At 33.0% G+C, this 12894-nt stretch overlaps 1 protein-coding gene across 3 annotated transcripts; it reads left to right on the top strand.

Moving 5' to 3' along the window:
• The first annotated feature begins 8705 nt into the window (after positions 1–8705).
• LOC109183872 (AT-hook motif nuclear-localized protein 22-like) lies at positions 8706–10701 on the top strand. 3 transcript variants are annotated; one of them, XR_002054653.1, is made up of 2 exons: positions 8706–10180; positions 10276–10701. XR_002054653.1 is itself a non-coding variant. In XM_019333923.1 (2 exons), the coding sequence occupies exon 1, from the start codon at positions 9169–9171 to the stop codon at positions 10120–10122; it is 954 nt and encodes a 317-aa protein (XP_019189468.1). In that variant the 5' UTR covers positions 8706–9168; the 3' UTR covers positions 10123–10171; positions 10275–10701. The 3 variants fall into 3 exon arrangements, 1 of the variants encoding a protein (XP_019189468.1); XR_002054656.1 differs by having other exon boundaries at positions 8706–10177; positions 10277–10701; XM_019333923.1 differs by having other exon boundaries at positions 8706–10171; positions 10275–10701.
• The last annotated feature ends 2193 nt before the right edge of the window (positions 10702–12894 follow it).

Below are 12894 nucleotides of genomic sequence, written 5' to 3' on the forward strand. Positions count from 1 at the left end.
TATTAACATGTATGTAATTCATTACCTTGTTTTGTATTCACAAGCTCCTTTTAAATACTGTACTCAGAGAATATTAACATATTAAGATTTGATGCCCATGTATTGTATTCACAAATTCACTTCTATAGTTGTTATATGTTTTGATTTATAAACACAATTTATATTCTATAAATTTACAATTCTAATACTAAAAAAAATAAAAATACACAATTTATACGTTGTTTAGGACTATAGTCTACCTTGAACCCTATTGTGTTCGAAAACCTAGTTAACTAGGACTTCAAACGTAACACCACCCGATGGATTGGCCAAATCTTTTGCCATGACTAGCTAACTATCACATTACCCGCCAATATATGTTACAATTGACCTGAGTACCTAATTGTATCTGTTTTCTTTGATTTCTATATATATATATATATATATATATATATATATATATATATATATTCCAACTGAAATTATTTTTTTTTTTATTGTAATAGAGTAAGTAGCATTAAAAAAAAAATTATAGTATTTCTATTCAACAAATTATGCCGACCCTTGATTGGTTATGTCAATATGCCGACCTTTTTTATGGAGAGTAACCATGATGCGAATTAAAATTAATTAATAATATAGCAATGTCATGTTCTTTGCAATCATGTTGTTCGTCCTTCAACTTGCCTTATTATTAATGAAATGTACATTTATTACTTTAATTCAATGACTTTATGGTTGCTAAAATTGTATTTAATTAAAGAACTCAACTATCAAGCTTTGACATCCATGCTTACTTACAAAAGCTCTACTCTTATCAACATAATTATTATATATTAGTTTGTAAATTAGTCTTTGATAAGCATATTTATGAGATAATATTCCTCTAGTCATTCGTAGTATGTGTTCGGGCAGAGACTTGGAAGGTTAAGTCTAACATCAAAAAAGCTGGGTATAAGTTTAAAGTAATAACTGATAAGTCTAACATCTATTCATCAAAATGTGATATTGACGACTCCGTGTATAATACAATAAAATTATGTATTCGCTATTAACTATAGATGTTGGGAATACAAAAATAACATGCCCGAAGCATATTTTTCAGCTCTTATATTATAAAAAAATTTATAAGTACATACTCCTTTTTATCAGTGCAAAGTGAGCAATTATTGCTTCGGAATTTTTAATTAAATTTATTGTTTGTCCAAAGTGTTTGTGTGAACTAATTAGTTGTGTCACGACGCAAAGCTCTTATAATGATTGCTGTACATTGGATATATACACATATATCAATAATCATTTTTTAATTAATTTTATTAATCAAAAAATTAATATAATCTTGAGATTTGATGACATTGAAACAGGGTTTCAAAGTTCAAACCGGGCATTTTTGCATAAAAATAAGAAGCTCCGATGGAGAGATGATAGAGACTTATAATCATAAATAAAATAAACACACAAATAAATAAATTTAAAAATAATTACAAAATACTAAAGAAAATAAATAAAGAAGAAATGGTTGATTCGATTAATAAATAGTAGACAAGTAAAATGGAACAGAGGAAGTAATTCTAACCGGGAGTATTAATAATTTTTTATATATACAAATTTTAAAAATAATTAATTAAAAATTATAATATTTTATTAATGTTTATAACATCGTTGTGGACATAGAGGGTCAAATTCAGTATTTTTTTTTTTTTTTTATCAAAATATAGCACTAACTATTATATAAGTGTAAGAAAATTAAGTTGTCAATTCACTACTGTACTAGCTATAACTTTTGACATTTAAATATAATTGAAGGCATATTGAGCCCTTGTGTCAGGGTTATATTAGATACCACTACGCCTAAAAGTATAGACAGTAGTGTATGTGCAATTTTATTTTCTTACTTTTATATAGCGTAACAATTAGCGTTACGTGTAGATACTAAGATATTGATCCAACCCTCTAACCCTCCACTCAACATCATAGCAAAATTAAAGTCATGATGATAGGAGGAATTAAAATAGGGTATCTAGGTAGGGTTTATGCATAAAACCAAGAACAATGTTAATCAGTTTGATGTGATGGGAAAAAAAACCGTTGACATAACGTTATAACAAAATTATTACTAAAACAATGTACATATGGACTTAGAACTTAATCATCAACCCTTGAAGAAGCATGAGGATGGGCATATATACGACTTATTAGGGCAAATCCAAAACCATCAACATCATCAATCACGTGGTAACCTTAACTTGGTCGGCTATTTAGCCTCTAAAATATTCCATTAATTTTGCAATTTGCATTACTTAATTCACTCTTCATCAACTTCAAATCTATACATACATGTATATGTACATATATGTGTATGTATACACGAATAGTCCAAACTTATGACACCAACCCAAACAAACTTAATTGTGCGTAATTAATGACTTTTTACTTAGATAAGGGATCTAAATGGGAACTTCATCACATAAATATTATCGGTATTATAGTATTTGTAAAGTTATGACATAATTTTATTTTCTTATACTTGCATAGTAGTTAGCATCACGTTTTGATGGCAGGATGCTCCATCTCTGAACTAGTGACATACTATGATACCAATTGTCAAGATCAAACGCTTATCATTACATAGTGAATGTGTAACTTTATTTTTTTATACTTGCATAACAGTCAGTGACACATTTTGATAGTAGAATATATTGGACTTAACTCTCCAAGCCTTTGCAAACATGATTATATCTATTTTTAATGGGAAGAAAGAGAGAACATGCAAACACTATGTGAAAGATTTGAAAGGGAGAGTGAAGAATAAGGTGGTGATCACATGAAAGTTAGATGTTCTTTCGATGTTTGTGAGTGGTCCATGTTGAAATCTTGCACAAGATTAGCTTGCTAAATCAATTGTTTATTGGGAGAAGGTAATGGGTTTATTAGTTTAATAACAAAGTGGGGGTTGATTAAGATAAGCATTAACCTAACAACTACTATTATAAGATTATATTCTTGTGTTGTGCTGGCCCAAAGATGCAACATTTTTCCCAAGGTTCTTTTTCTTCTTTTCTTACTCATTTTAAAAAACAATTATCAATAAACAAATACATTTTTCTAATTTAAAATCATTGAACTCTAATTGTGAGAGCTTAGCTTTCACTTGTTTTTGTATCTTGAAATTTTATTTAATAGATGAGTTCAATCGTAAGATGTGTTTGTGACGGTTAAGAAAACAAAATTATTAACAATTTATGTAAATTAATTAACTAGTTGAGTTATATTTTGAGAGTAATAAATATTTTTCTTGCTTCTAAAGGAACAAGACTATGCCAGCCTTGAAGACCCCACTTTTGTTTTTGATCAATGTTCATCACAAGATTCAACACATGACATGGTGCATGCTTCTTGACTTGATTTGCTAGTTGCTACTTCTACATATATATATATATATATATATATATATATATATATATATATATATATACACACACAATTTTAATTAGATTTAAAATCTAATAGGTTAGGAAATTATTAGGGTTAAAAATTTTGAATGAATAAGTTTTACTCAAATATTATATTTTGGTTAAAATTCTCATTTTAAGGTGTATTGAATTGGAATATTTTATTGTATAAGATTGAACTCAAACATGAGGATCCCTAATTAATTGTTCCTATCCTAAATATATATCTCCATTTTTATTAATCATTGGTAAGAATTAAGTTATGCATCTTCTAACGGTTAGCAAAACAAAGCTTCTCAACTTATTTTCGGAATATTTATTGTATGGAATATATTTTTTTGGAGGCAAAAAAAATTAAATATATTAAGAAAGCGAAAAGCTCAAAAAGGACGGAAGAACATCAAACCACACCCACAGGCCACACCCCTTCTCAGAGTTGAAGGAAATTAAAAATATGGGAAAAGGCATTAATTTCCTGGGAAATATTTAGTGTTATTCAGAGTGGATTTGATCAATATACACGCATATTTATATATGTGTACGGGTGTGGATATATATTGCATTAATTTCAGTTCCCAGGCAAGAAAGATGGTGGGAGAGAACCGTTGACCAATTCAAAAATAAAATACAAATTAATAAATTAATTAATTATTTGTTGTATATTTCTCACAAATTTCTTTCCTATTTCTTCTTCAATTCTGATAAAGAAGTTGACACTTTAACTTTCCTCTACGTACGGCTTAGGATAGATTGAGTCTTTGATTTCCATTTATTTTCATGCATGCGTCATATAAATATAAGTGTCATTTTGGAGTCAATCTTAGGGTTCATCTCTAAACCTATATTTTTGTAATTAAGACTTTAATAATGTTATGTGATATGATGATTATTTTTCGACGCTGTCAATACTTTTTCTATTTGTTGCAACCTAAAGAGTCAATACCCATCAGGATTCAATCATGTGACCTTCCCTCAGAGAATATAATATGATTGGCTGTTTCTATTGTACTTGATACAATGTAATTAGACATACATTTTTAATCATATGTGATATAAATTTACAGAGTGTACTAATTCGTATTTTAGAATTTGCAAAAAATTCTTACAACATAACAACGTTAAAAATTATAGCTAGTAGTAAAAACATATATATAATTTTTTAAAATATTTGTATAAGAATCAACATCATATTTTGAGAGTAAAATATTAAACTGGGGCTTTCAAGTGTGGGTTGATTAGAAGTTTTTAGAGGTTGGAGATAATAATGGAGTGGGGGAATTTGGTGAAAGCTGAGATGAGGTTGTGTTAAGGTGGGTGTTGGAAGGTGTCAGGTGTCAGCGCAACTTCCCAATGCAGTGTACATATACATATATATCATATCATATGCATTTGCCCATTCTCTCTGGTTTCATACCACACTGCTGCACCCTCTTCTGCCTTCCTCACATCATCTTTCACTCTCAATCCTCTTTTATTTTCATTTACTTTAATTTTGGTTACATTATTTTCACTAGGAAAATACAATGTAGATTCCCATTTTTTACTCACTTCTAAATTTTTTATACCAAGGCTTCTATAATTCTTGACGGGAACACTTTTATAGGAACTCACATGGTAAAAGTAATTTATATCTTTGTTTGCAACATTATGGAGTAAAAGTAGTGTGTTAAGAGTTCCTCTGAGCACCTGTCTGCCTTAACTCTAACCTGTGACAAATCACTTGTTAGGATTACACGCTTACCACTATGTCAAAAGTTATAGCTCAAGATCATATATAGTGGAGGTGTAATTTTATTTTCTTATACTATCACATTTTCAAGAGGCAATGTGTTGGACTTGACCTTCAAGCCTCCACCTAACAATCTTATAACCACATGATGCTAGACTGGTCCTTCACTGACCTCCGTCTAACAAAGTGAGAGAGTGGAATTTAGGAATATACATACTATAATGCTTTTGAGTAATACTACACGTAACTGATTTCTACTTTATTTTTTAGTTTTTACTTATGTGACAGGTGTTGATTCGTCCAAAAAAGAGTTAGCTACAAATCTTTTTACTTCTATCAGTTGAATCATGACACATGATGAGAGGATTCAACCTTTTGGAAAGAATGACACATGATGAGAGTTTTAATCACTATGAGTATATATATCATTTTTTTTCATTATTTCCCTACCTAAAGTAAGCCTAATTTAATCCGGTCAATATTGATCAGATCTCATTCAAAGACAATTATTTCAAGAGTATTGTTACATACACATGAGTTTGAACTAAGTATATAAATAGTTTTTTGTCTAAATACAAGTGATTATACATATATGGTAAGAATAAATATTAAAAGATAAATATACCATTTTATGAATAATTTAACGTTTTAGTTGAGTTGATGATATGTTAATCTTGAAAAATGCACCAATTATCCAAAGAAGAGTAAATGGATTATATTATGAAAATTAGTATAATATAGGATGGGATTGCATGTGGGGTGGTGGAAAGGATCAGATCGACAGTCCAAACAATAGGTTAACGTTAATTCAGAGCGTGTCTCGTGGGAAATTACCATTATATTCTATCAAGAAATTCTTCACTCATCTTAATTAATCCACAAAAAAATTTAAAAAATTAAGTCTCAAAAGAGGTCAGGTAACTAAACGAGTGAAACATAATTCTTGTACTAAAAAGTCATATTGAATTTTTACCAACATTCTTTTAATGAGTAAATTTTTTAGTGCGATTTTTTTATGTGATATAAGTTATTACACAAGAGCAGATGTACTCAATGTATACAATTTTTTAAATGATGAATTAATGATTATGTGCAATGCATTGAAACATTAATCTATACCAATCCTTGAATAAATTATAAAGGAACAAGAATGTTATTTAGGTCCATAGTCTTATCAACTTCTAAGAAAATGTAGCATATGTGATAAGAAGAACGATATATATACCTTTGTTACTCCATATCTCTTTAGAATAATGTTACACCCTTTAATTAATTTTATAAAGCCGCTAACAGTACATATCATTATATTAAATACCTTTTCATATATTTAATTTTTATGCAAATTTCTTATTAACTTGTAATGGGATCGGAGTCAATTAATTGAGTAATTGACAGATAGTCAAGGTATGTAGTAATTTTGGTAGGAAAATAAATTCATCACTTTAATTACTTAATGATGTTGGACGAAGGTTTGAAAGGTCTAAGACCAGTATCATGTTACTAGTGTGAATTCAAAACGTGACGCTAATTACAATATTTTTTTTTTTTAAAGCAAAAGCACCAAATTTCATTAGTTCAAATCCAGCTTCAAGCAATTTGGGGTGGTAGCTTAAGTGTCAAATGAGTTCTCTTTGTGGAGGAGAATTTCGAGATATAATCTAGGTTCGACTCCTCCTAGACTAGCTTTTATGATTTTCCGGAGCAAACGGGAATTAGTCGGACTGGTAAAAATTCTTGATATAAAAAATATAGGATTAAAAAAAGAGCATATTATAGTGGTGGAATGGAGTGATTCTCCGTGGTGGTTATGGCACTCCTTTATGAGGATGCTACGCGAAATGCGGGAGCTCAACTTTCTAGCTAAGCTATCTGCATGCGGCCGCAGCCAACTCTATCTCTTTTGTCTTCTTCCTTTAATTGCTTTCGATAATCATAAAAATTCGTTATCATTATCTAAAGTGTGTATTAAATATCACTTATATCTAATAATCAGCAGATTATGTAAAGAAAATAAATCATCGTTCTAAAAAGATTTTATACAACGAAAACTCGACCAAAAATATATTATCAAGAATCAAACTTGTGACATTCTTTAATTCTTCCAAAGGTTGAACCCCACCCCTAAGGGCCTCCCACACCCCGGCCCAACAGAGCATTTGGGAGGATGTAAATCATGGTGACTCAACTGAACATGAACCACAGAGGCTAGACCGGTGCTCACTGCGCACAAGGAGCCCCCTCACTTTGAGAGATTGCTCCCACACTGCCGCTGGTGAGACTCAAACTTGTGACATTTTTTAATTGTTTTTACTATAAGGTAACAAACACTTATTAGTTCTTGAGAATTTATGAGATAGTGAAAAAAAATGTATAAGATAATAAATACTTATTTCGTTTCACTTGATGTGTTCAGTTTAATTAATAGTCATTAATTATTTCTATTTGCATAAAATCAGGTTGATTAATTTCTAGCTATGGTGCCTATCAAATCCAAAACGAGTAAGTTTCATTTCTTATTATAGTTCAATAAAAAAAAATGCATGTGTATACAATAACCTTTGGAACTTTCCTAAAATAGGGCTCAATTATATTAATCTCATCTCACAATAAAGATAGCATTATAGTATGAAAAATAAAAACCTATCCTTTTTTAGTGTGGGAATTATATTTACATGGTACCATATACAAAATTCATATATATTAAAATTTTTACTAAACACAAAAGGCTGTAATACTCATTATCTTGTGTGCATTAAAATCACTTTATTATATAATAGTTTGCAAATTATAGAAAAGAAATAAACAATATTAAGAAGACTAGGTCTTATGAGTTCAACTGAGAAGATGTTGATAAGAATCAAACTCGTGCAGTGACGTAGCTATATGTTAATTAGTGGAGTCAATTGACCCACTCAAATTTGGTTGTTTATCGCTTATATACATATTTTTTGATATAAATAATAGAGTCAATTTTATCCTTTTTGAATTTTCACCCGGGCGTCGATATTTTGACACTCGATAGTCAACTTGAGACTTATATCCTTGATGTGCACCTACTCTAACTATGCATTTTCTAATATTCAAGAGGTTGGGTTCTCATGCTGAAAAATTAGTGGAGACAGAAATTAGTGTATATATATCCATTAGTTTATTTACTTGTAAATTAGCTTTGATATTATCAGTGACGACGACAAATGTTGAAAGTGTTTTTTAGCAATGAAGATAGTGAAGAATAGACTACACAATCATATGAGAGATAAATTTATGAACGATTGTTGGTAAAGAAAAAATTATACAACGTTTTTAAAGTATGAAAACACATAGTGGACAATTATAAAATGAAGACATTTATATATAAACATAACTTATATTATATTAAATTTAGTATATTGACACCACTGAATTTTTATCCTGACTTCATCGCTATAATAAACTCGTGACATTTGGTACAAGAATGATGCATTGATTTCATATAAGTTGAGTGTAAAACACAGAAATTATGGCTGGGTTGCAGGGTTTTTGGGAGGGAGAGACAAAGGAGAGAGAAAGAAGGGTGTGGGGACCATGTTTCGACCGCCCATGCGCACGCTGTCTTACCAAACCAAAAAGACTCAAATCCTTAACACCATCCCATCATCCATACATCTCTCTCTCTCTCTCTCTCTCTCTCTCTCTCTCTCTCTCTCTCATCTGCACCTGCTTCAAGAACCTGCAGAATGAATGAATGAATGTATGCATGTGTGTATGTATCTCTCTCTCTCTATCTATGAGTGAAGGAATGAATTCATGAGCGAAAGATGATAGGATCTGTGTTTGACTTAGCCTAACCCTAACCCTCACCAACAATAATTCACCCCTTTCGGCTGATCATCCTTTCTGGTTAAGGTTAGAAGCGTTTCATTCCCAAGAAAAACAACCCACCCACAAGCTAAAAACCCCAATTCTTGATTTTCCGGCGACCTGGTTGGGAGCTCAGTGTAATTTAATTTAATTTCCAGCCGGAGATATATGGATCCGCTCACTGCCCATCATGGCCGCCCTTTGCCGCCGCCGTTTTACAGTAGCAGAGATGTTCAGTTGAATCAGTTCCTCCACCACCACCACCACCAACAACCGCCGCCGCCGCCGCCGCAGCAGCAGCAGCTGCCTAAATCTGACGGCGAGGAGCAGATAAAAGGTGCAGATCGTGATGATGTTACGGTGACGTCAACGACTAATAATAATAATAATAATAATACTTCGCCGGTGGATGGTAAACAAGGTTTGGGGTTGTCCTCCGGTACCGGAGATTCCGGGGGAGATCATTCGGGGAGGAAGCCGAGAGGAAGGCCAGCCGGCTCGAAGAACAAGCCGAAGCCGCCGATCATCATTACACGTGACAGCGCCAACGCCCTCCGATCCCACGTCATGGAAATATCCAACGGCTGCGATATTCAGGAGAGCATTTCCAGCTTCGCCACCCGCCGCCAGCGCGGCGTCTGCATTCTCAGCGGCAGCGGCACCGTCGCCAACGTCACTCTCCGTCAACCGGCCTCTCCCGGCGCCGTCGTCACTCTCCACGGAAGATTCGAAATTCTTTCCCTCTCCGGCTCCTATTTGCCCCCGCCGGCTCCCCCCGCCGCCTCCGGCCTCACCATATACCTCGCCGGAGGGCAAGGCCAAGTGGTTGGCGGCAGCGTCGTGGGTCCCTTAATGGCCTCCGGTCCCGTCATGATCATGGCCGCATCTTTCGGAAATGCAGCGTACGAGAGGCTCCCCATAGAAGACGACGAATCCCCAGTCCAACCCCCGGGAACCGAACCGTTAGGCGGCGCCGGAATTGTGAGCAGCCAACAACAATCGCCGCCGCAGATCATGGTCTCCTCCGACGCCACGGGTCTCCAAGGTTTGCCTCCGAACCTCATAAATTCATGTCAGTTGCCGGCAGAAGCTTTCTGGGGTACTCCTCGACCACCTTATTGAAAACAAAAACAGACAGTTTGAATCAGTCAGTTATGTGCAATCTAGACTGGTCTATATCGTCCCGTTATGACATAATTTACCCAGATACTGGTTGCAGATTTCTCTAGTCACCCAAAAAACGGACAGTTTACAGATATGTGCAATCCAGACTGGTCTATCTTCTTGTGACGCTGGTTAGAGTCACAAGACGGGATTTATCTCGATTGCAGATTTCTCTGGTCACCCAAAAAAATGGACAGTTTTTATATGGAGTAATTTATGTCATTTATTTCCTTTTCCCCCCATTTTCTTGAGTTTGTTAATTAGCTTATTAATCCTGGGTTTGATCTGAGCTCAACTTTTCTTTTCATTAATCAATCTTGGTACATTCCTAGAGTTTGTGCTGGTGTCAAACTGTCAATCTATGTTTGTTAATTAGTAATTTATCACTGCTAGCTCTACATCTCCGGTTAGTTATCAAGAATTACTCGAATTTCCGGCCACTTAAAATGGTCAAAAAACTAGGGTTTTCAATATGAATGTATAAACTTTCATGTTTTTAAACTTCATGACAGTATATAGATGGAGTTTGCACTTTAATTTAGAGGGTTTCATGAAATATGTTTCCTTTTCTATTAATTAACTATTGTGGGGTGTGAATATTTGTGCAGTCTTTTGTTCTACAACCAAATGATTACATAAACCTTAGAACACATCCTTTTTAAGAAAGAGCACACAATAATATAATGATGCACTCCATGTATGTATGTGTAGCTACCTATCTAGTACTCTAGGTTTATATATATCCAAACTTTGATTTTCAAAAAAGTCCACAATCATAAGTTAACCGTAAACAATTTTCATGAAGAGTCAAATTTGAAACGTTGTGCTTGCTAACTCAATTGTCTGGATTTGCCCCCAATAATATATAAACTAAACTTAGTATATGTAATATATAGTAACATTTGTAGATAAGGATGTGGCTTTCTTGGATATCATAATGATGTATGTATAGGTACCATAAAATGAAAGAAAATTTGAAGATAAGTTGCTAAAAATAGTATTGTATGAATGTTGGACTATATATATATAGTATATATATATGATGACATAAAATTTGCTAGTAAAAATATGAGAGTGATGGAAGCTAAGGGTTAGATGGAGGGTGCAGGGAGACATGTAATGCGAGATAAGGGGTGGGTTGGGGTGATGGAGAGATGAATGCAGAGAGGTATGGGGTTTAGTAAATGCTGGCTTTGGGTTGAATTCAAATGCATCTGGTTCTTGGAAGGAAAGTCATGGTGTCATGTCATTTAATTTTTTGCTATTTTTAGGATTTTTAATGATGCAAGGTTGGCATAATAAAGATAAACTAAAATAAAGTTTTTAAAAAATTCCGCTTTAATTTTAAGGTTGTCACTGCACTTAGTTAATTGATAGAAGTTAAGAAATGAGCATTAGATATCCAAAAGTTTCTATCAGACGTGCTAGCTAACAAACCTTTGAATACATTTTAGGGGGTTTGATCAAAGAGATAAATCATGAAATATAATCATGGGTTACATGTTTTCGATTCTTTTGTGAAATAGGAAAATTTGTAATCACTAGTCATACACGAGTAAACTACGGTCCATTGTAATAGTTAACAAAACGTAACCCACACATAAGAGGTAAGAATCATACTATGCAGTATCTCGATCTCACAACCTCCCTTATAAGGAAGGGACTTGGTACGATTGGACTACAAGGTTCTTGATTAGTCGATAATTGTTTTAAAATTAATTAATTGATCAGTTGAGTTGTGATTAGGATAGGAGTGGGCAAGGAATTGAAAGAGGGGAGGGAGAGAGATGAAGCTATGGTATTATGGTTGGGTGTGGAGTACACGTGGTGTAGTGTGAAGTAGTTCCTTTTCGAGGCAACTTTACACACACTTCACTTGCATACAAATTAAACCCAACAAGGCCACAACTCCTGTCGCTCGTGCGTGTCGGACTGTGACTGACTCATGAGGTAATTAACTGACCATTTGTCGGTCAATACTCCACTTCATCCCGGAAATTCATGAATATTAATCCACCCTCAAAACTCACCAAGAAAGTGATCAATAATTCTTGTATTTAAATGTAATAAGTTCAATTTTTCTTAATATTTTTTTTGGATTGGGTCCGTTACACAGAATCTTTCTAATATAATTTGGTTGTGAGCTATTATACATGAGCTGAGTTTACACTTTTTGTGTGCTTTATGAGCATTCAAGCTTGTGGTATAACGGTGGTGTTTGGTAAATAGCTGTTAACTGATTGAGTTAGTGAGTTTGACTAGTTGATACCATTAGCTGATTGTAAAAAAAGTGTTTGATAAATTAGCTGTTAGCTGATTACATAAAAAATGATTTTCTCAAAAAATTGATAAAAAAAAACTACTTTGAACAGTTTTTTGAATTTTAGTATTTTAGAGCAATAAACTATTACAAAAAGCTAATTAATCAAACATTTAAAATATTGATTGTTTAACTAAGTCAAACAACTAATAAATTCAAATAAATCAAAATTGACTGATAAGCTAACTATGTTACCAAATAGCGCCGGTGAGCTATTATACATTTAGTTTAAACTTTTATTGTGGTTTATAAGCACTACATACTCAAGCTTGTGGCTTAATTTGTTAGTGTGCAAGTTATAATATGAGAGTATGATTTATTTAATGCACACCCTCTACTCAAATAAGTACTAGATAGATTTTGCATGTTTACCTCGGTTAAATATATCAAGTAAAGAAATATATTATATG

This window comes from Ipomoea nil, unplaced genomic scaffold, assembly GCF_001879475.1.
Source record: "Ipomoea nil cultivar Tokyo-kokei standard unplaced genomic scaffold, Asagao_1.1 scaffold0188, whole genome shotgun sequence".
NCBI lineage: Eukaryota > Viridiplantae > Streptophyta > Magnoliopsida > Solanales > Convolvulaceae > Ipomoea > Ipomoea nil.

Coding starts and splice junctions, on each gene's coding strand:
- LOC109183872 (XM_019333923.1), top strand. CDS start 9,169: ATGGATCCGCTCACTGCCCATCATGGCCGCCCTTTGCCGCCGCCGTTT.